This window comes from Microtus oregoni, unplaced genomic scaffold, assembly GCF_018167655.1.
Source record: "Microtus oregoni isolate MIOR12 unplaced genomic scaffold, Mior012 000045F_ref0000178, whole genome shotgun sequence".
In the NCBI taxonomy this organism is placed as follows: domain Eukaryota; kingdom Metazoa; phylum Chordata; class Mammalia; order Rodentia; family Cricetidae; genus Microtus; species Microtus oregoni.
Window position 1 is genome coordinate 563,724 of NW_024543219.1, and position 23,947 is coordinate 587,670.

General features: G+C 48.4%; 1 protein-coding gene across 4 annotated transcripts in view; it reads right to left on the reverse strand.

Annotated features, from left to right (window-relative positions):
• Nucleotides 1-359: 359 nt before the first annotated feature.
• Nucleotides 360-23,947, reverse strand: part of Spata13 (spermatogenesis associated 13) — a 136,611-nt gene continuing 113,023 nt past the window's right edge. For all 4 annotated transcript variants that reach the window (XM_041633934.1, XM_041633935.1, XM_041633933.1 and 1 more), the window contains 9 exons: nucleotides 20,959-21,095; nucleotides 19,398-19,577; nucleotides 18,880-19,065; nucleotides 16,627-16,806; nucleotides 14,952-15,184; nucleotides 11,140-11,269; nucleotides 8,850-9,222; nucleotides 5,451-5,525; nucleotides 360-3,944 (listed from right to left, as the gene is read on the reverse strand). In XM_041633934.1, coding sequence (XP_041489868.1) covers nucleotides 3,769-3,944; nucleotides 5,451-5,525; nucleotides 8,850-9,222; nucleotides 11,140-11,269; nucleotides 14,952-15,184; nucleotides 16,627-16,806; nucleotides 18,880-19,065; nucleotides 19,398-19,577; nucleotides 20,959-21,095 — 1,670 coding nt within the window. In that variant the 3' untranslated portion in view covers nucleotides 360-3,768. The remainder of the gene's footprint in view (nucleotides 3,945-5,450; nucleotides 5,526-8,849; nucleotides 9,223-11,139; nucleotides 11,270-14,951; nucleotides 15,185-16,626; nucleotides 16,807-18,879; nucleotides 19,066-19,397; nucleotides 19,578-20,958; nucleotides 21,096-23,947) is intronic.

Here is a 23,947-nt window from a genome sequence, read left to right on the forward strand (position 1 = left end):
ATTCTCCTCAGAGCCTTTCTCCAACATCCTGCCTCTCTCCCCCCCCCCAGTGATTTCCTCCCACCCAATAGGAAGGAGTCTTTAGGAAGATGCGCCAAGGTCGGAGCAATGAAGGATCTGTAAGCTCCAGAAACCGCAGCCTTTAAAGAGTTTTTCTTGAGATCGCGGTTTAGGTTAGGTTTAGGTTCACTTTCACCTCCTTATGTAGCCAGGGGAAACCTGCATCCACCAACCTGTGCTTCCACACTGTTTCCACACAGGACCGAGAAGCAAAAGCAGGGCGCTGTGCATGCCCCAGTCCCACCTCTTTTTGTACAATGTGGCTTACTTTATATGGAGACGCATCACTAAGACCAGTTTGACGAAGTATTTTAATATACAGATACAAAATGACAAATAGAGATTCACAGCATTTACAAGAAATCAAATACCTATTTTTTAAAAAACAACAACAACAAAAAACCCTTCATTTAGCAAAAAAATGCACATCTTGCACACAGATCCTATTTCAGTGTCAAGGTCAACTCGCCATCTCAAGAGTAGCACTTGACTTACACAGACCACAGCACCCCAATATGGATTAGTTTTCACCAAAAGCATAGCCAAGAAGTCAGCAAGTCATGCACACTGGGCACCAACGTGTACCCCCCAAAAGGGACCAATTATTAAATTACAGAAGTGGCTCAAAATACTTTCTAAATATAAACGGTCATGCCTAAGAGACCATGAAGGTAATAATGAAGTACGTGGGATGGCTAAGCAAATTTTCATACATTATATAAGCTGACTCCCTCACCCCCCCAGACTAGCTACTTACTTTGTCCCAAGTCCTTCAAACTCCCCTTCCCTGGATCCTGAGAAGAAACCATTTGTGGGCACACTGCACCCAATATCCTAGCTTTACGCTGCTGAAAGACACTGACTCACACTTCTTGGCACTGGCCTGAGGGACACTTCTGCTTTTCCTATCTGGAATGAAGACAAAATGCAGAAGCCATGCCCTGGCTCCAGGAAACTCCAACTGGAAACAGAACTGACCTGTCCTGAGAAATATCCAGGTCTAATTCTCCACACACGCATGATGCTGGATCGCAGGCGCTTACAAAAGACTTCCACTGGGAACTGGATTTCAAATTAAATACATTTTTGCTTTGTATGTAAAAACAGCAACGTAGGATGTGGAATCAGTCTTGAATGGCTTGGATAGTAAAAGGCACAGTATTTAGAAATGGCGTTCCATAGTGGTGATGGTTCCCGCCTGCAGAAGCAGGTCTACCATATGTCTCTTGAGAGCCCGACTAGCTGTCTACCACTCCCTTTTACTCTTGAGACAAAGCCTGGAATGTTCCTTCTTTTTATACACTTTCAAGTATTATTTATGATCACCTTTCACCTACCACATGGTGGTCATATATAATCTAAACCAGGGAGGCCCTCTCAACTGTATCAACAGAGCTGGCAAATTCTGAAATGCTAACGACAGAACAAATGAAATCATTAAAATGGAAATCAAATCACAAGTTGTTTTGGCCGTTCAGGGAAAGGGAGGGAACGTTCACGAGCCTCAGACACCATTCCGGCAAGAGGCTCCGTGCTGTTTCTCTTTTCTTCCTTTCAAAGTAGAGCACAAGCCTCAAATCAAGAAGGAAGTTTGGAGAACTAAAAATAATACTTAAGGTCTTCCACTTTTTGTAGAACTCAGGTATTTGGTAATAAAATTTATATAGACATACAGATTTTTTACAAAGTCAAAAGGCTATTATAGCTTTTAAAAACACATTAGTTTTCAAACTCACCCAGAAATCCCAAGTAAGATTCATCCGGGTCAGACATTTGATCAAACACTTCTCACACTGTATAAAATTGCCTGGGGCCGGCCCAGGTCTTGACCGTGACTCGGGATTGTTAGGAGGTCTGTGGAGGTAGGTGGGAACCGGAAGTTAGGGCAGCTGGGAAATCTATCAGGACCAGTCACAAACTTAATGTATTACTTCTTCACTGTCATTCACTGTAACAGCAAATGAAGTCTGCAGTGAGCCTCAGGTTGAATCAGTGACTATAAACAGGACCAAAAGACTCTCTTCACTTCCTCAAATCAGTTCACGTATTAAGAGCACAACTGTTGAAACTGCCGGACAGACACAGTGTAGCAGAGAAAGTACACTAAGTATAATTTCCAAAATATATCATTGCATTCAGTTAGTAAAATACAAAAACAACCTGTCAGTTATAGAAATGCAGCTAAGCTGAGGCATCTATTTAAGGATTCTCTCACTCGCTCTCTGTCTCTCTAACACACACACACACACACACACACACACACACGTTCTGTGCATTGAACCACTTCATGACACACAGAAACAGCCCAGCCCTGGGGCTTCTGACCACAATCCCCAGCAGTGTTGCCTCTGAGTGAACACGCCCAGGGTGCACAGCAAGGCCGAGGCTAACCCCAGGTCCAGGGTCAAGGTGATTTGCTGTGAGGTCAGTAGCTTTAGGCCTAGCTCTAGCTGGGGCGAACTGGGTAGAGGAACCGTGCTGATGGACCAATATCTTCATCTCTAACACTGCAGACTTGTTTGTTCTCAAGCAAGAGCTGAGGAGCAAGGAGAACCTTGCAGGAACTGCTCTCAAGAACAAGCTTGTCCAAAAGGCACAGCTGCATGGTGGGATCCCTCCCTGCCAGCTCACTGTGTCGATTAAAATGTAGGACCAGTCTTCCTTATATCTGGTTAAAAAGCATTTTTATCAAATTCCACAATGTCAACAAAGGGAGGTTACTCTCTGTGGGCGTTAAACTCATTAAACTGTCTCTCAGAGCGAAGGAGTCAACCTCCAGATGACACAGCCCGTGAACTACCGTTTCAAGGTCATGTGACAGGTATCTCCACATCCCAGGAAGCAGGACGCTTTGTCTCTCGCTTTCTCTGTGGAACCTCTGTGTCTTCATCACCTCACTGATGAAGAAACTGCAAATGGCTGCTGAAGATGCGCGGGTGCCCATTCTCATGTTATCAAACTTGAAACAATTTTCACCTCGCCACTATTTCTGTGAACGGCAGCTTCTTCAGTTGTGCTGTGAGCAGGACAAACGAGCTGGCAGTGCCCTTCCCTCTGGTCAGGGAAGTAGCACGCGGCTTTGAGGATGCTATCATGACCCACATTGCCGGGGCGACAGGCGCCTCCTGTCTCTCCCTAGCTTGTGAACAGGGAACCTTGTAAGATGAAGCCTACACTCTTGCTTGGCACTAGGTACACCTTGGAAAACAGTGGGCACCTGCCCAGCACTTCTAACCCCTTCACTGTCTCTGCCAGGCCTGACCTGACCCAGGCCATCCTATGGCTGCCAACATCCTACCAATCTCCATCAATGCTTAAAAACAAACACAGAAGGCATCCTTAATATAGTGGCCCCCAAGGGACTGAAAGGCTCTTGGAACTGTCTGGAACTGCAGCAGGGGTGTGACCATCAGTGGTAAACTCACAGGACCACTGGGTCAGCTGTTCCCATGCTGAGAGAGGCCTGGTCTCCACATCCCGGCCACCTGAGAGCGCAGCTCGGCTTCCAGTGTAGGACAGAGCAGTGCTTCACGGTGCCCTTCTTTCCATGAGGGCAGCAGGGCCTCTCAAGATCAAAGATGAGTTCAACTCCTTCTCCTCGTCACAGATTCCTAAAAGAAGCATGCAGCACCACACCGGACACCACACCGAAGAGACGAACCTGGCCTTCCTCCCCACAGTACCTCAGAGGCACATCCTGAGTGAGGCTCATTTTCTGAAGGGGGTTAGTTTGTGGAAAGTGTGCCAGAAGAGTGACGGCTTCCTCTTGGGCTCGGCCAAGGCGAAGACTTGCTGCTGCGGGATGCTGGTAGGCACGGTGATGTGGCGCTGGTGAACGGGCGGCAGGCTCTGGTGGGGCGGGGCCACGGGGCAGCTGCTGTAGCCTAATTCAGGAAGGACAGACAGACAAATCACTTAAAAGCCACACTGGGGCTTGAAGTACTTAACTGATTCACAGAAATCAAAAAGCCATCTAAGAAACTGTCCTAAGCAACAAGACTTTCGGATAGCCGGTGTGGGGTCAGCAACGGTTACGTCATGGAGACTCCCCCAAACTCTCACAGGAAGGAAGCCCGGAGATGAAGCAGATCACCTTTCACTGCCAGGGAGGTCAGGGCGGAATCAGAACTGGGCTCCTGGTATGGATGGGTAAGTAGTAACAATGCTCAAATCAAGGCCTGAAGTCAACACTCCCTCGGCCCAAATGCTACTCCACACTGACTGGCCCTGAGTATTTGGAGGGAAATTCTTTGATTTCTCTGTGCTTTAGTTCCTCATCACTCTCTAAAACAGGAGTAACGGTACCAGGGTGTCACAAGAACAGGTGAGGTGACATTCATTGGCACTATCTACCCTGGGGACATTGAGTGTGCGCACTAGGACCCTGATGTGGCCTGGCCGCGCTTGCTTCTGCGTCACTGCCAAGTTACACTCCTGTGCACAGAGTGGGGAAGCACACTCGAGAAGAAGCCTAGGGTCTTCTCACCCACTGACGCAGAGTGTCGAGTGTCGACGTACAGCTGTGTTGTAAAACGTTACTGTAACTAGGCAAAGGTGTGTTACATTTGTTTAATTATGTAGACGTGTGTTCGTTTCTTTAAAGAAGCCTTTGTTTCACCTTACTTGCCTAAGGCACCTGATTGAACTAATAAAGAGTTGTATGGCCAATAACTAGGCAGAGAGAGAGAGAGGGAGAGAGGAGAGGGAAGGAGGGAGAGAGGAAGGAAGGAATGGAGGGGCTGGCAGACAAAAAGAATAAATAATAGGAGGAGAAAGCTAGGCTTGAAGAGAGAAGAAAAGAGAGAATGAGGGAAAAAGGAAGGGAGACACCCAAGGCCAGCCAGGCAGCAGACAGACAGAAGAAGCAGAGCAAGTATACAGAGGGGAGGAAGATAAAAAGCTCCTAGGCAATAGTTAGATAAAGAGAAACAGGTTAACTTGAAAAATCTAGCCAAAAACAAGCCTAAGCGAGGCTGAGCATTCATAACTAATAGTAAGCCTCCCTGTCATGATTTGAGAAGTGGTTGCTGGCCCAAAAGAATACGCCTGGTCACCTATAGCGGGCAAGCATTTTGCTAATGGAGATTCCTCCTCAAACCAAAGATGCCTGGTGGCTAAGTGGTACCATAATCCCCTCTCACCCCTCAGGAATGTGAGGAGCAGGGAGCACTGGCAGGGCTAGGAGGCGTGAAGGCCTCTGCTGCTGTCTGAAGTATTTCATGCACCTGCATGCAAACCTGAAAGACTCCACCTACATGTCAATTTGGGTCTGTTTCTTTAGTGTCCCGGCTCTGTCTGTCCACCCAGTGTTGGAGAAGGTTCTCTGTGGACACTGCCTCCATATTACCACAAGAGCCACAGGAAGGAGGCAAAGCCTCCACCAACCTTACCTTTAGATTTCCCATGTCCGGCTTTCTGGGCATTCAACATAGCGAGTTTCTTTTGATTTTCTGGGATTTCCATTCCTGGATTTGGAAACAGAGGTAGTCCATACTCAGAACCCGAAAACATTGTCAAAACAAAGTGTGTACTACATAGACCAGTGCCAAGGTGTTCTCTACAGACTGGATCAAAGAACCCTGAGAGGAAAGGCACCAGCGATGTCACCAGGGACCTCACAATGACCTCTGAACCCGGGTGTTTTGGCACGTGCATGATATGAGGTGCTACTGTCATGAGACACAGACCCTGATGTCTCAAGACAGACACGCCCGGGGCCAATGTCCACACGGAAGCTACCATAATTGCAGGTCTAAAGCACTGAACTCTGGAAGAGAGCCCAAGGCAAAGAGGCCTAGGGCTGCTGCTCACAGGAGATGGGAGCTCTATGGGTTGAGATTCTACTCACCTGAAGCCTCAGGTTGGAGCTCTGCATCGTAGCCCTGAAGTGTGGACTGAAATGCCATCTACCGTCTACATACCCATTGTGGGCCAACTATGTAAAAACAAGCTGTACCCGGAGAGAGGACAGAGAGACAAACAGCAGAGGAGCTGCGGCGGGGCTGGGGTGACTGCTTCTCCTGAGGTGAGGAGCCTTGTAGCACTGCAACGGAGCGGAGCCACACTCTACCTCCGCAGCTCGGGGTGCCCCTTGTCTCTGTTTCCAACCCTACCTTCTAGATAGGCTCTGCTCCCCTGGCTTCCTGCAGTCACATACCCATGTCTGTCTGACCGGCGGGGTCTCCTTCCCACCCCATACTCAGACACAGAGATTGGGGTCTTGCTCCAGGCCCAGCCTGAGGACCTGTCCACACTGGACACAAAGCAGAAGACACACACAAGTTGCAGAACAGAGCTGGAAGTGTTTAGGATGCCTGTGTGATCATCATGGACCCTCAGCGAAAGGAGTGCAAGCATCCGACTCTAGCTGCGGCAGACAGTGTGAACGACTGCGCAAGCTGTGGGAGAGCAAGCATTCCGACCTGGGTGCTTCTAGTCACACCAGACAGTGTGAACGACTGCGCAAGCTGTGGGAGAGCAAGCATTCCGACCTGGGTGCTTCTAGTCACACCAGACAGTGTGAACGACTGCGCAAGCTGTGGGAGAGCAAGCATTCCGACCTGGGTGCTTCTAGTCACACCAGACAGTGTGAACGACTGCGAAAGCTGTGGGAGAGCAAGCATTCCGACCTGGGTGCTTCTAGTCACACCAGACAGTGTGAATGACTAAGTTGGGGGAGTGCAAGCATTCCGACCAGGGTGCTTCTAATCACACCAGACAGTGTGAACGACTAAGTTGGGGGAGTGCAAGCATTCCGACCTGGGTGCTTCTAGTCACACCAGACAGTGTGAACGACTAAGTTGGGGGAGTGCAAGCATTCCGACCTGGGTGCTTCTAGTCACAGCAGACAGTGTGGATGACAGTGCAAGCTGTGGGAGAGCAAGCATTCCGACCTGGGTGCTTCTAGTCACACCAGACAGTGTGAATGACTAAGTTGGGGGAGTGCAAGCATTCCGACCTGGGTGCTTCTAGTCACACCAGACAGTGTGGACGACAGCGCAAGCTGCGGGGAGAGCAATCATTCCAGCTCGCCGCTTCTCGAGCTGCGGCAGACAGGGTGACCGACTGAGTAATCGCACCTCACATTTTGGTAACTACCTGCACACTTCTGAGAAGGATTTCATGACAAGCCTTATTGCGACAGAGTCTGACGGTCAGTAGTCAATGCACGGCAGCTACTGTGGGTTCCAGTTCCCTTGGGTCTAAAGGACAGTCACACAGAGTAGACAATTCAATCTGTGAGGCTGGGAGCTACCGGACCTCACACTGGTCTGAGCTCCAAAGGTCTCCGAGGAAATTCTTACTTTTACTGGCAAGATAGCCTGATGGATTTCTAAGAGCTCTCAACATAGGATCCTAGGACACTTTCTAGTTCCAACAGCAGACTCTATGGCCAAGTCTGAAGGTGCTGGCTTATACAGGAGACATGGGGATCACCCTTAAAGCCCTTTGGGCTCAGGGGCAGCAGGGCAGTACTGGCCCAGATACACAATCCTTGAGATCTGGGCACCACAGCCATTTCTCACTCGTCTTATCCCTGTACACCCCTGATCTGGGCACCACAGCTCACATCTGACAGTGTGTGCTCACAATCCCAGTCTGTGTGAGCGGCTCTGGAGCTCAGACATAGAAACTGTGAATGCTACGCTGGTTAACGCCACACGGCAGCTTCCTTCTCATGAGATCATGCAATCAAAAGGTCAGCAGAAGTTGGGACGACACACCAAAGTACAGATTAAGTTCCCCTTGTCTGAATTGTGTGGGACTGGAACATGCAACACTTTAGATTTTCTAATATTTTCACATACACAATATATATCTTAGTGATGAGACCAACGTCTAAGCACGGGATTTGGTTATGTTTCGTAGACCCCTTCTACACAGCCTGGAATTATCTCCAAACTGTACTTTTGGGGCATCTGTATTTTAAGTAGGTCCCTCACATGATGCTGAAGAGTGGAATTTTCCACACTGACACTCAGAGGATTCTGGTTTGGGGACCGCAGATGCTCAGTCTGCACAAGGATACCACTGACTATCAGAAGCAGGAGCTTACTCATGTGCAGGTTCTATGGATGCCAGAGATAAGGGGAGGCCTAGGAGGAACTGTGTCTGAACCGATCCAGGCAGTGAGGCGAATTTAGAGTGCTTTGCAGCAGTGCTGATCAAGGGGAAGTCCATTTTCTGGCATTTCTGGGCTAGGAAGATGACTGCTTGGGGGTGGATAAAGAGTGCGTGCTGTACAAGTTTGAAGTCCTGCGTTCAAATCCCCAGTGCTCATGTAAAAAGCTGGTGTACTCGTGTGCAACTGTAACCAATGCTGTGGGGGGACTGAGACAGGAAGATTGCCGGGTCTTGATGGCAGCCAGCCTAGCTCTAGGTTTGGTAAGACCCATCGCGAGTGAAAAAGGCAGAGAAGGACACAGCAGGTCCCTAGATGTCCTCTTCTGACCTCCATATGCATCACCCCGCCAGGAACAAATATACCACATACATACATGCAACATGAATAAGTGAGTACAGAAAAGCAAGAATTATCTAATGTGTCTACTGGTTGGGTGAGGGGCGTGTGTGTGCCACCATCATATGGTCAGTCCCTGGCACCACACCAAGCCAGGCTGTCTGTAAAACGGGAATAAAGGGAACAAGCAATTCCTATGGGGTGAGGGGCTATCTCGACCACTGCTCCCCGAAGCATGTGCCTGCAGCCCCGTCCACGGATTTGGCTCTTCAGGGAGTGACTGAGCAGAAGAGGCCAGCGGTGGATGGAGGAGGCTGAGGGGACTCACCCATTTGCTGGTCTTCCTGTACCCTCTGCCTCTCGTCTGCATAGGCCTGCAGCCACCTGGCCTTGTCTTCCTGCTTTCTGGCGCAAAACAGGTGCACCTCATCTGTGGTTCTGCTGACCAACTTGAAGGCATTCCGCATGCTGAGGTTCCAGTCCTTGTCCCGCCCGTCCTCCACGTCCACAAGCTCCACCTCGTCCATGTTCATGCGGCCCTTGTAGTACAGCATGTCCCTGCGCAGCAGGTCCTTCTTGCAGGACACCAGCTGGTGGTCGAAGAGGAAGAAGATCCGCTGCTGGGTCTTGCCCTGCCTGGTGATTTTGGTCAGTTCCCCCGAATGAATCAACTCGGAGCTTCGGTCTAGGATGTCCAGGCCCTGAGAGAATGCAATTACGCTGTGAGTTGTCTGAACCAAATTGTGTCTAGTAGTAGACACAAAGAAGGGGTCTCTGGTACAGTCTTTCTAGAATATTCCAGCTCCCTATGGCCAGGCATTGCTGCCCTACACACGGGCAGGGCCTCAGAGGCCATTCAGACCCTGACTTCCTGGATCCCTTGTCCTGAAATACTTCTTTGCTGCTCTTTATTTCCTCTGTGTTACTTGAAGTGTCTTCCTGATCTAAAAAAAACCACACACTACAGTAATGGAATCCAGACAGCATCTGCAGCAGGAGCTAATAAAGCCTGATTTCAGAATAAGGGAGAAGCAGAGGTTGCATTGTACAGGGATATGGTATAATGGAATTACCTCCCGAGTCAGGTGTATACCCACTCCCTGGAGCAGCTTAGGGTCCTGGAAATAAAAGGCCAGGCTGCCAGTAAGAAATTAGTAAATTCTGATGAAATGATCTAATGTTTGATTATTTCTACTGTTAGGTCATAACATTCTAAATGTTAGAATCTAAAGGCTGGAAGAAAAAATAAACTCCCCTTTATAATATCTAGAGTGGATGGATGCCAGCATCACCCTAACAAATTTGGTATGAAGCTGGCCTTCATTTAAAAATTTTCATTTCCCTCTAATCTCAATAATACTCAGCATATTTTGGAGGCAAAAGTACTTGACTCCAAAATATTGCTTCTATTTCCTTTCCTAGAGCAATTCTGTGCCCCAGATTCTTCACTTAAAAAACAGGGGATCAGCAGTGAGGACAGAGGTTTGTCAGGGCTCTGGAGGAAGAGCGCTTCTCTTCAGCTGACCCTGCCCTCTCACCCTGTACCTGCTCAGTCCCTGAAAGCCAGGTAAAGAGAACCTAACCTGGTTCCACAGCAATCTCAACAGCACCAGTTTTCTTAGCTGCTGTGCTTCAGCACAGGTGACCCACACAGACATGCAGTCTGCCAGAATACTGGGCTGGAACCCAGCTCTGCCAACACTCTAGCTACGTGGCCTTGCATGAGGTGCTTACACCTTTCCCTGTGTACTCATGCAATAAATAAGGGTATACATTCATCAGGCCATTACTACGGGGCCCTATCAAGTAGGGTTATTTGTACTATTACTTAATGATCATGTAACCTAAAAAGTAGTATTTTTCTCCTTAAAGACGGTAAGAGAATATCTGCTTGGATCATACAGGACTCAAATATGTCATTATGGCTCAAGACCCCATGTTCCTACTACCGTGTTCTATGACTGTGTAGAAACGGGGCCTTGGTTTAGGATCAAACTGGCTCTCCATGTCGGGGGGACCAGACTCTAAGCAATGAGTAATGACTTTTAAAAAAATTATTTTTAAAGACAGGCAGTGGTGGCTCACACCTTTAATCCCAGCACCCAGAAAGCAGAGACAGGGTCGAGGCCAGTCTTGTTCACAGAGTGAGTTCCAGAACAGCCAGAGCTACATAGAGGAAACCCTACCTTGAAAAAACAAAACCAACCAGCCAAACAACAAGAAGAAAGCCCAAAAAGCAAAAACCTAATTAACTGCCTTTATTTATTTATCTTGTGTCTGCTTAAGTTTCTGTGTATGGGCGGAGTGTGTCACTGTTCCTGTGTGGCGGGTGGAGGACAACCTGTAGGGTTCATTTCTCTCCTTTTACCATGTAGACGCTGGGGATTAAACTCATGCTATTTCTGGTTGGTACCTTAACCCTCTGAGCCATCTCACCTACTCAGACCCTATTTCTTTGTAGGCACTGTATATAAATAAGGCAATTGACTTTTAGATTTATCAAAATCCCTCTGACTACACAGACCATGAAAGCCAGAACACGGAATGCTAAAGGATGCTGCCCCTGGGTCCAAGGCACAGGGGCGGTGAGCCACTCCGCCTATGCGAGCGCCACTCACCTCCCAGCCTACGATGGACACCTGCCAGCGGGCAATCTTGTCAATGCTCTCCAGCTTGCGCTTGCGTTCGTTGATCAAGCAGGCCACGTTCTTCATGGCCTCGTAGGCTGCCTTGATATTGTTGTAATCGCTGCAAAATGGGGAGTTCATTTCAACTGTAAGGACATGCAACTCACAAAGGAGGACTGACAGTGTGCTCGGACCCTGGTCTGTATGCTAACAGTCTAGACAAGGCACTGAGTAAGAGCCATTATTCCCGATGAATAGGCCATAGTCTGCACAGGTTAAGTGAGCGGAGAGAACACAATTCACAATTCTTCTGGAGTAAGAATATTGTCATTCATTTCCCAGAAATCACCATGAATGAGAGTAAATGTCACAGAAATCTAGTGTTAGTCATAGCAGCTTTGAATTATTTCCATTAGCACAGAGAACTGCCTTCATTTCTGCCTTGATTTAACATAACCACTTCTGCTATATAAAGCTGTGCGAAAACCACTGGTTGCGTTCTGAGACTAATTATCCGCATCAAGTCTCATCTTTTACTTGTTGAGGAAGGGACATGAAAGACCGTAAGCCATACAGTATGATGGTCTTCCGGCAGCCCCCCAGGCCACGCCTCTAAAACTGTTAAGAAGCTGTGGACACACACAGGAGCACTGACTGCCAGGAAGTCTGCAGGACTGTCCACAAGGCAGGTCCTGACTCCGGGGGTCTATTCTCAAGGCAGAGCAAGAGGCAAAATGAGCATGAGGTAGAACTGCCTAAGACTTGGGAGCCCCAAGGAAAAGGGATGATGTATTTTCTAAAAGGCCCCCCAAAGCAGCAGAAACTAGGAGGCTTTATTGTTGCTTCTTTTTCTCTAGAATACTCCATCCTCCCATTTAACTTTAACAAAAAAAGTAAGAGTCTCAATGTCATTCTCTTTTGAATATTTCTCAAAGTTGGTTCTGGCGGTGCGCACCTGTCATTCAGCACACGAGCAGCCAGGGCAGGAGGATCAAGAGTTAGTTTGAGGTTAGCATCGGCTACATATGAGTCCTGGTCCCCTTGGCTCTGGAGCACACACACACACACACACAAACTGGAACAAGTGTGACAGCGAATGCCTATAATATTAGCACTACTTGGGGGATATAGGCAGTATTTCTAGATACAGGATTTCTTCAAGTTCAAAGCCAGCCAGGATCACCTTGCCTCAAAAATAAATAAATAAATAAATAGGTGGAATAAATTTGAAAAATAATCAAAATCTGCAAATGCTCACAGGAAAAAAAATGTTCTTAAAAGAGAAAAGTCAGGCAGCTGAGCAGTGATTCAGAGAGTGGAGGTGTCTGCTATGCAAGCCCTGGAACCCAGGTAAAGAGGGAAGGGGAGAACTGACACCACAAAGTTGCCCTCTGACCCCCACATGTGTGCTGTGCCATGCAGGTTGCACCCCCATGGTAAAATACTCAGAACATTCTAAAGTATGAAGTCCGTCTTGCAGAGTGTGCGTGGTCACAGCTGCCCACCTTGGAAAGCGTTGTGCTCCCACGCCATCTCTCCAGAAGGCTTTGCTTCGCTTCGCAGATCTCTCATTATTTTCCCCAAATCACTGATGTGGGAGGTCCTTCTGTATATGTGTTGCTTTTATTGATTAATGAATAAAGCTGCTTTGGCCAATGGCTTAGCCGAGTAAAGTCAGGCAGGAAATCCCAACACAGATATAGAGAGAGAGTAGGCAGAGTCAGGGAGATGCCATGTAGTTGCCAAAGGAGAAGGACATGCCGGAACCTTACCAGCTAGGCCACAGCCTCATGGTGATACACAGATGAATAGAAATGGGTTAATTTAAGATGCTAGCTAGGAAAATGCCTAAGCTATTGGCCAAACTGTACTGTAATTAATATAGTTTCTGTGTGATTGTTTGGTTCTGGGCAGCCGGGAAACGAGCATGCAGTCTCCATCTACAAGTCACTACTATGATGCCCTTCAGTAGTTAGTTTTTAGCCTCTACCAATTGAGGTTCTCCTGACTTCCTTACTTTTCTCCACTAAGCTCTTCCGATAGCCACATCCGAGACAGAAAGATCCTACACAGTTGTCTTTCTCTTTTATTCATTTCGACAAGCCTCTTCCTCCTTATTCCCTTGGGGGTCTAATTCTTTAAGCCTTCACCCTAACTAGGGTCTGTTCAGTAGCCCCTGGCACTTTGATCTTCCGCCTGTCTCTGCCAGAGGCGCAGGACAGAAGTGAGTCACTTTCCAACTCCTCAGGGCTCACTCTCACCCTTACCCAGATTCACCCTCCTTCATTCCTCTATCCAGGTTCATTTTGCTGAACTGCAGTTACCCATTACCAACTGCAGTCTAGAAACGTTAAACCGAAGACTCCAGGAATAATTCCTAAGTTGAAATTATTTATCATTTGTAATAATAATAATAATATACTGTTGTAATTATTCTAAAGCATGAAGTCCGTCTTGCAGAGTGTGCGTGGTTACAGCTGCCCACCTTGGAAAGCGTTGTGCTCCCACGCCATCTCTCCAGAAGGCTTTGCTTGGTAGTTACTGTTAATCTCTTACAGTATCTTACTTGTAAATATATCTTCCTTTTCAGACAGAATTGTATCTGTAGTTCAGGCTATTCTAAAAACTCTCTACAGTAGCCCAGGATGGCCTTGAACCAACAGCAATCCTCTTGCCAGTTTCCCAAAGTGATGAGATTATAGGTGTGAGCCGCTATGAGCAGTTTTTATCTTTTTTTTAAATATTTATTTATTTATTATGTATACAATATTCTGTCTGTATGTATATCTGCAGGCCAGAAGAGGGCACTAGACCTCATTACAGATGGTTGTGAGCCACCATGTGGTTGCTGGGAATTGAACTCAGGACCTTTAGAAGAGCAAGCAATGCTCTTAACCACTGAGCCATCTCTCCAGCCCCCAGTTTTTATCTTTTTATAGGTGTGTATGCATCAGAAAAAGACTGTGTGTATATACACATATACACATACATACACATGTAGGGATGCAGTTCTGTCCATAGTTTTAGGTATCCTCTGGGATCTAGAAAAACAGATCCCCCAAGAATAAAGGGGACTGCTGTAGTACTATCGATTTCTTTCAAAACTAAAAACTGATTTGCCAATAAATAACTACAAAGGATATTAACATAATATTTGTAAACTGTACCAAATAACACCTAAGTGAAAATTCCTGTGCAGCCAAGTGTGATGTGCTTGCCTGTAACCCTAGTAGGAAACAGGTGGGATCGTGATGAACTTCGGCTGTATTTCAAGATCCATCTCAAAAAATCCAAAATTAAATTAAACAGTAACAACAACAAAGCCAACCCTCCGTGCACTCACAGAACCAGCCTAAGAATTCTTTTGCATAATGGGCAATGGTGGTGGTCTTGGGAGATAGAACTTGGGAGACAGGCAGAGGCAAGCAGATTCTGTGAGTTCGAGGCCAGCCTAGTCTACAGAGTGAGTTCCAGGATAGGCTCAAGTTACACAGAGAAACCCTGTCTCAAAAAAACCAAAACAAAGAAACAAAAGAATTATTTTGCTTTTCTATTTCTGGATGTCACAGAGTATCTTCCTATATCTTGTTATAGTGATAAACACTGTAAACTTCTGAGAACTTCATCCATGAAGCTCAGTGGCAGAACCGCAAGGCTACCAGGACCCCCAGCACCAGGACCCCCAGCACCAGCACCAGGACCACTAGTACCATCAGCACCAGCACCACCAGCACCTGTCTCTGCCAGAAGCACCAGGCTGGCTGGGGCTCAGTCTCACGGCCCCTGGGCGGCCCGCATCTCACCTGTGCTCCTGTGTGGTGTACTTGAGCAGCTCGGCCAGCTGCAGCGGGTATTTGCAGATCTTCTGCACGGGCGTGAGGAGGAAGCCATCCAAGGCGATGTCGATCATCTGCTGAAGCAGGCGGCAGGCCTCGAAGAAGTGCCGGTACTTGCTCTGCTTCATGAGGTTGGACAGCTCCACGCAGGCACCCGGGTGGTTGTTGCAGTACTCGGAGTAGATGGCAAAGCCCTCTTGCTGGAAGGGAAGGCAGCCTTGTCAGTCAGTGGCCCTGAGCCATCTGTGAGGACACTCCTGGAGAAGAGGGAGGACAGGCCAACACCCCAAGGGCAATGCACGCTTGGCAGTGGCTTTCATGCCTGGTCAGTAGGAAGCTCACTTGTGGGTGGTTGATAACTGTGTTCTTTTTAATGGTGGGTAGAAGGATCGGAGACCCTACCCCCTGGGCTCACTCCAGTCCAAGCCTACGGCAGAGGGGGAGCAATGCTCTGAGGTCTGGCTCTCCATCCTGGTCCCTTCCTTCCACTGATAAACTCTGGCTTGGAGGTACCACATGATGCTGGCACACTGCCTAACCCTTGGGCCTGGCTTCCACGTGGTACTCCTTCTCCAACGGATAGGCCACTGCCCACTTCCCTTCTTGCAGACTTCTCATTCTGAGGTGCAGCGATACTGCTGCTCTTCTCTTGCTGCCTGCTCTCCCGGGCTTGGGGCTGCACTCTTTCCTCTGCCCCCTGTTCCTCAAGACTGGGTGGACACTGCTTTGAAAGCCCTGTCACTGAGTTCAAGCCCACATCCCTGGCCACCACCTTCCCTCCAGTGTCGCTGCTGGGCCATGCACCCACGGTTGCCCTTCCTTCCTGCTTCCCCTGCTTGACCATGCAGACTTGGCCGAGCCCCCCCCCCCCTTGTGATTTCGCCACCCCGCCTGCTAACTCGACGACGCAGGTGCTGGAGACCACTACTCTTTGTTGGCACAACCAGCCCTGCCAGACTTCCCTGGAAAACACCCCTTTTTAGCAAGGCTCCTTTTCTTGGCTTCTGGGCCAGCACCTGACAGGGCTGACTACGGCAGTGGGAGCAGTTAAGACTCTCCTTGCTGTTGAGACCACTCAGCTGCGTGTTCTTGCCCTGCCTTTGCTCACCCCCAAAGCCTCTCCTGAGCTTCTCACCCACAGGCCTAGGCTGCTCTGGCCACACTGGTCTTCAGTGCCTCGAGGATACCTGGATACCCAGGGACCCATTCCTGCCTGCTTTCTTTTGGAACCACCATGAAGTTCCAATGAAGGCTTAGCCACCGCTTCAGTTATAGCACCCTGCCTCTAAAAAACTATGGGGTTCAGCACCCAGGAAATGAGGGTACATTGCTGCCACTGGTAGTACTACCTAAACTATTCTCTAAGTAGAGAAATAAAATCTCTAAAATCTTTTGTCAGTTATAGTCAACCTAAATAGCAAGGACCAATAACTCATGTCACCACCAGAGAAACTCCGAGGCTGTGTACCATCTGCCTGTGAGCATGTGACCTTAGATCACTCACCCTCTGGAAAAGGAAAATCCCATCTACCTAAAGGCAGTACGTGAGCCAAGGGAAGAAAGGTCTGGAGTGTTTCTGGCGGAGGTGCCTTTCTATGCTATTGTCTGACCGGATGGGGTGACAGGAGGGACAGTGACATACGTGCTGAAGAAAGCAGGATCCTATCTCGCTTAAGTGAGGTTCCTCTTTGTTGTACTGTTTCTCAAGGTCTTTCAGAAACTTTCTTTGGAATTTGTAAATGTCTTCGATGTTTCCAAAAATAGTGGCTAGCTGCGCAACCGTGAACATCCCCGTGTGCTTACGACACTGTCGGATATAGCCCTGCAGAGAACAAAAGCAAACGGTTTTATTTGTTTGGAGATACTTGAACAATACAGTTTGTTGTTTCTATTTGTGCTTTGGCCCCATGCCAAGGTCTTGGGCTGAATTTTATTCTATTTTCAGGACAGGGTCTCACAGGTAGCTTAGGCTGGTCCCAAACTTCCATTCCTCCTGACATACACTCCTGTGTGCTGGGACGACAGGTATGTGGCACTATTCCTAAGCTGGAGTGAATTTCAATTAGAGAAAATGATTTTTATCTCTGTGAGGCCCTGATGAGACAATCACACATCTACAACTACAATTCACCGGAGATATTCTAAAACCAAAACCAAAGTGAAAAGCTTCACATGGATTTCAAGTTTCCAGAAGTGAGGTTCAAATGGCAGAGCCTAAAAATTCACATTGCCACAGTGTGTGCTGTCTGTATGTGCATTCAGGTTTTTGTGGGGGAGCGCGTGCGTTCATATGAGGGTCAGAGGACAACCATGGGTGTCCTTCCTCAGGCACTGTCCTTTTTGTTTGAGACCAAGTCCTTACTGGCCTGGAACTCTCCAAGTAGACTAGGCTGGCTGACCGAAGGGCCGTGATCCACCTGTCTCCACCTACCCACTGCTGGGATTACAGATTGGTGTGCCCATGTCTGGCTTCACGTTGCCTCCTTTACTAGATTCTAATTCTCCAGGCCAGGGACATGGGGGAGGTCAGTGTGTGAAGGCTTTCTGTCAAGCCAATGTGGTTTTGATCTATCAAACCACAGCCAAGACTCAAGAATATCCACACCGAAGACTCCGTCCTCACCTGCTTTCATTCCATAGCACAAGTCTGTCCTTCCTCAGTCTGTGTCCTTGTAAGAGGGCTAACTACTCCTTCTCTATGCATGTTGTCAGGGCTGTGCTCTGGCTTGGGAAAGTTAGTGACACAGGACGGAAAGTCTACACATGCACGGAACAATTACCTCCAAAGTAACACAACACGCTTAAACAGAATAAACAGACCATTTAGTATATAAACCACTTCCTTCTTCACGTATGTGGCGAAGTCTGTACATGCATGTGTTGTACATGAGTGTGTTGGTAGGCTTGCTCATTTAGTTACATGTGACCTCAATCACCCTCCATCTTTGTTTTTTTGTTTGTTTGTTTGTTTTGTTTTTGTTTTTAGACAAGACCTCTCACTAAACTGGGGCTCACAGTTTTGACAGGATTGCTTGGCCAGAGAGGCCCTGGGACCTGTCGATCTTCGCCTCTGGGATCAGAGACACATGCTGCCGCAGACAGCTTTTATGTGGATGCTGAGGATCCGAACTCAGGGGCTTGGGCATGTGCATAAGTACTGCACCCCAGCCCCTCAATTCCTCTATTTTCTGTGGTGATGCAGAGTGTGAGCTCAGGGTCACAGTGCCTGACAACCCTGCCTCTGAACTTCAAGGTCTCTTTCTCATCTGTGATAGGCAACTAAGAGGGTATGTGCCCAGTGAAAACACTGTGAGGAGCTGAGCTGGGCCGGGCATTAGGCCCGTCCACGGTCGGGGCTTGGCCCTGCTTAGCCGGAAGCTGTGACTCTCCTGAAACAGCAGCCTGAAGCCACTTCAGTCACCACACTTGTACAGATGAGAGGTGAGCAGTGGCAGGCTATGCAGCCGATTCATCCACGATTGAACTTGTCCTGACTTAAGCTTGGCTCTAGCACTGAGCGATCACAGCTGGAGGGGCAGCGCTGACATCAGCATTCAGAGCGACATCGCTCACCTGATCCGGGAACTGAAAGCCAGCTTGGAGGAAACTGCCAGCCTCACATCTATTAATGGCCTGTTCTCTGGAACCAGGACGAGACTACTGAATAACAGCTAGACATGGTGGCCAGTGTCCATAATCCCAGGAATTGCTACACAGTCACACTGTCTCTCTGGCTCCCTGCTACGGTGTCTACCAATTATCACTGAAAACACCAGGGCAACATCACCAAATAGGACCACATTTTCATCTGCAGGGAAATGACTGGGCATCCTGTCTAGGGATCTAAGGAGACGCATGGGGTTGGAGGAGGTGGCCGCCTCTGACTGGCACGTACCTCGCAGATGTCCTTGAGGTGCTTGATGTACACGCGCTCGGTGTTCATGATCTCCTGGATGACGTTGGTGCGCATCTGCTGCTGGCTCTCAGGGTGCTTGTGGCGGGCCTTGCTGCTCTCCTCATCCTGCTCTTCCCCATGGGAGCTGCTGCAGCTCTCGGGCAGCTCCTCCTGGTTGACTCGAAGCTACAGGTCACACACAGGAGGCAGGTGGCTTAGGGAAGCGGGGGCAGTAGCAGAAGCAAGGCAAAGACCTCCCAGGCGTCTGCTCTCTGTGCCGAGTTATCAAGGCACGGTGCCTTCAATAAATATCCATGGGTGGCACCAATGCCAAATGGCTTGTTTGCTTTCATTAAGATCCTCACTATAATTGCCTTACTTCCTACAGGTCCGGCTTATGTGTGATGTTAAACACACTGACAGAAGAGCTGGGCCCGAGGAAAGACTGAGATCTACCTCAATCTCTTCTACAGGTCCCTTCCCAAGAACACCCCTGGAAAACAGAGGGCCACACTCACCCTCACAAAGCTCGCAGGGAACCAGGCCTCTTTATCTTCATTCCGGCCCCACCACCAGTCCTTGTTAGAGGCTTCCAGGACCTGGATGACATCCCCAGCCTTGAAGCCCAGTTCCTGATCATCCATGGTCACATGGTCCCACAGTGCTTCTGCACAGACCACGCTGCCATCGCTGATGAGCTGGAACAGAGATGGGAGAGCAAGCTTAGCATTCGGCAACACGGGCAGACTAAGAGCCGCGTGCTAGGTATGCTTTCTCAGGGTGGCGCGCCGCCTTCTACTCTGTCTGGAAGGACTTGTGCTGTCCAGGTAAACTAGTCATATGAAATAAGGTGAGGAACACGGCATCAGGTAGGCGCCTGTGACCTGCTCTTAAAGGGAAACTCAGATCAACCTTAAAAAGGTTGATACATGCTAAGGGTGGTGACATCTATCTGTAATCCCAGCACATAGGAGTCTGAGACAGGAGGATCACCAGTCCAAGGCTAGTCTGGGTCATACAGCAAGGCTGTCTCAAAAAGCAAAGGTGTACGAAACCCCTTGACTGACAGTGGAGTTCCACCGTGGTTAAGTCATCTAAATCAAATAAAACATGTGTTTACTACATCTAGCCGCCGTATGTCAGTGCTTACTTAGCCTTTTGCAGTGAGGCCTGGAATACTCCTACAAGCCCATATAATAGGAAGTAATCACATAATGAAGTGCAGAGTATCACCTGAGCCACCGAAAAGGGAGCTGGGGGGGAGGGGGAGGGGGAGGGGAGGGGAGTTAATGCAATGCAATAGGAAGACAACACCACCTGACCAGGAATAAGGGACACACGGATCGTAGTTCTGCCATTTGTAGTAGGAAAATCACTTCACCTTTTCCTCTTAACTGCTGGAGATAGAACCCGGAGACCTGTGCACTCTTTGACTGAACTACCCTGCCCTTATGTAAGACAGGGTCTCCGTAAGCAGCCTCTGGAGGCCTCGAACTCGAGCCTCCTGCCTCAGCTTTCAGAGTTGTTGGTGTCACACACACACCACCAGGCCCAGTGTAATTCCATGTCCTTACCTCAGGGTGTCTGTTAAAATACAGACAAGTGTTTTCCATTTACCTCAGAGATCAGCTGTGAGGATTTCTGAGACAATGGGCTCATTGAAAAAGCTGAGAAGCGGGTTGGAGAGATGGCTCAGAGGTTAAGAACACTGGTCCTGAGTTCAAGTCCCAGCAACCACATGGTGGCTCACAACCATCTGTAATGAGATTTGGTGCCCTCTTCTGGCCTGCAGGCATGGAGGCTGAACACTGTATATATAATAAATAAATAAATCTTAAAAAAAAAAAAAAAAAAAAGCTGAGAAGCCAGCCCTGAAGACCGGCGGCCCTTTACCTTAGTGCATATGGGAGGGCTGTCAGTAACGAACAAAGCTCAGTTATAGATGCGTCCCTGGACATGAAAGAAACTCAGTGTCGGAAACCAGCTAGCCAGAGCCCCAGACTTCAGGACATGCTAAGAACTAATCAGAGGGCCACAGCCTTGAGAATCAAGTATCTGATATGTGTGGGATCCCAGTACCTCATTGATGGCCAGCTGCTCCCCGCCTGGCTGCAGGTACCGAGGGTTGGCCTGGCAGAGCTCTTCATAGCTGAAGTCCTCCTCGCTGCCATTGTCATCCACTAAGGCCGAAGACTCTGCACCTCCATCTGAAGAGACTGCCGGGAAGAAGCCAGAGAAGACATGTTTTCAAAGATGCGGGCATGGGGGCTCACATCTGGGATCTCAGCACTCAAGAGGCAAAGGTAGAGGGACAGCAGCAAATCTGGGGACTCAGCGAGTTCCCGATGAGCCAGGGTGACAGGGCAAGATACAGCTAACAGCCATCCATTTATAGGGTCAAACAGCTGGCCACTAGGAACACTCCTCGTGGAAAATGGCCATTTTCTCTCACCGAGAGTAGGGAAGTGTTAGGAAATTCCCTGTGAAACCCTAACCCTGAGGTGGCAGCTGGTGCCAAGGGCAGCTAGAGTTCAGTGCCCCAGCACCTTTGGCGATACTGCCAACAGTTACTGGGAGTGGAGGGAGAGGGAATTACATGTGATGTAGTGGGAAATCCACTCCAGAGTGGATATAACAAATACAGGTAACAGTCAACTACGAGGGTTCATAGCTGGGATTCCTGAACCTGGGCTGAGGCAGGAGGATCCCCATGGCTTAGAGGCCAACCTAAGTTACCGAGTGAGACCTCGTTTAAAACAAAAAGGAACAGGAACATAATAATGTTCTCAAGCAATGTGTTGATGTTCCTGAAGTAAAGAGCGTGAGGATTTCATCACTGTTGATAGTCATGAAGCATAAAGAGCGTGAGAATTTCGTCACTCTTGAAAACATACTCTTCTGCAGCCCATAAGGGAACAGAAAACCAAGACCAGAGGTGTCCATGGAGTTAGCGTGGGCTGATCTTCCTCTCAGGTCACCAACCCACAAGGAATGGTGCTCAGTATCAGAAATGGAAACCGTGGGCATCTTCACCAGGACAACAGAAAGGGAGCTTCAGATATGGAGGGAGTACCCAGAGCGAGGGACATCGTGGGTGCTGGAGGAGAACCCACACCTCCACTTCACTCAGATAGCGTAATTCCTAAGTCCACACTAAATGTTCGCCTCACACCCACAGAAAGGTGCAGTCTTCACTCCTCAGCAAGGAACGTCTCTTGGCAACAGACAGAGACCAATACAGAAAACCACAACCAATAGAAACACAGAGTTGTGAAGCCCAGTCCCAGGGGATACGATCTAGAGAACGCTCCTGCACCTAAGGCTGAGGAAACATTGGTGGAAGAGGGGCAGGAAGCTTGCTGTGGGCCCATGTTTCCTAGTAATAACCAAGATACACATAAAGTCCCACCAACACGACCACCCAAAATGAGCAGAAAAGGACAAAAACCAGTAGATGGATGGGGGAACCTGTGAGACCTCACCCCTATATGAAGAACTACAGACAGCTAAGGAATGCCGGGAGTAGGAGACGCAGTCCTCCCCAGGGGGGAGCACACCCATTGGTTATCCAGTACCAGACAGTCAGCCCTGCAAACTTACACACAAGTAACACTATACAGACTGGACAGGTTGTATGTATGCGTTTAGGAATATAATGTGTATATACATATATACATATGTATGTAATAGTGAAAAAGTCTTAAATTTGAAAGAGGGCAAAGAGGGGTCTATGGGAGTGTTTGGAGGGAAGAGGAGATTATGTTAATTGTATTATAAAAAAACTTTTTAATAATAATTGATAAAAATATGGGGGTTCCATTTTGGTCTTCACTTCCAAGGATATCCATTTCTTATAAACATGGTTGCAAAAAAAACTAAATGGAAATTTCCAGAAATAACTCCAATGTCTGCTTACTGGCTTCTACTTAAGGTACCAGAAAGAGACCCAATGCTCAATGCATGCTAGGTAAGTACCCTTGATTCTGACGGTCTATGTTTGTCATTACTGTTGGATTTCTTTATTACTATTGTTCATCTGAACCTTGTCCCCAGAGCACAAAGAAGAAAACACAGCATATGCCAGATTTGGTCTGAGGTTTCTCTTATGTAGTAGGAGGCTGCACGTTCGTATCCCGGCTGCCCAGACCCAAAATAATCACACAGAAACTAAAGCAATTACAACACTGCTTGGCCAATGATTCAGGCATATTCCTAGCTAACTCTTACATCTTAATTTAACCCATTTCTATTAATCTATGTATCGGGACATGGTTGTGGCTTACTGGTAAGGATCTAGCATCTGTCTCCTTCGGTAGCTACATGGCATCTCCCTGACTCTGCGTACTTTCTCTCTATGTCTCTTCCAGCGTGGCTGTATTCTGCCCTGCTATAAGCTGAAGCAACTTCTTTATTAACCCATGGTAATAAAACATATTCACAGCATACAGAGGGAATCCGACATCACATGTATCCACAAATGTGTCTTCTGTGGCCAGGGGTCCTCTGGGTAAGGAAAGGAGAGAATGGGAGAAGGCAGGAGACTCCCAGAGCCACAGAAACTCATGAATGCTCTTGCAGTGTGTGGTTGTATGACTGGTCTCACTACACATAGCCCAGACTGGTCTCCCACCTTGGCCAAGAGCTGGGTCACGGGAACGTGATATCAATTGTCTCCTTTCAATGCTTTCAGTCAGGGGACAAAAAGTTTGTAGTCCAGGGTCCCTTTACACTGCAAGTTTCAGAAAGATGATTTTGGCAGACTGTGCGATAGGAAGGACTGAATGATTCTGCTGAAACAGAAAGGTAGGAGGGCTGAGGACAGAGGAGGGTGCTGCAGTGAGGGGCAGCAAGGTATCAGCCTGGGCAAAGGGGAGCACAGCCGGTGTCCGTGAGTGATGGACATCCTGCTCAGGTGGGGAGCAACTGAAGATGAGCTCAACAAGGGTCTGGAAGGACTGGTAAAAGTGACATCGTAGGAAGAAGCAGTGTTGCGTGAAAGAGGCCCCTCTGCGGCAGCCACCCCACCCTGGCTCGCCCCATCCCATGAGCCTCAACTCAACTCCGTTTC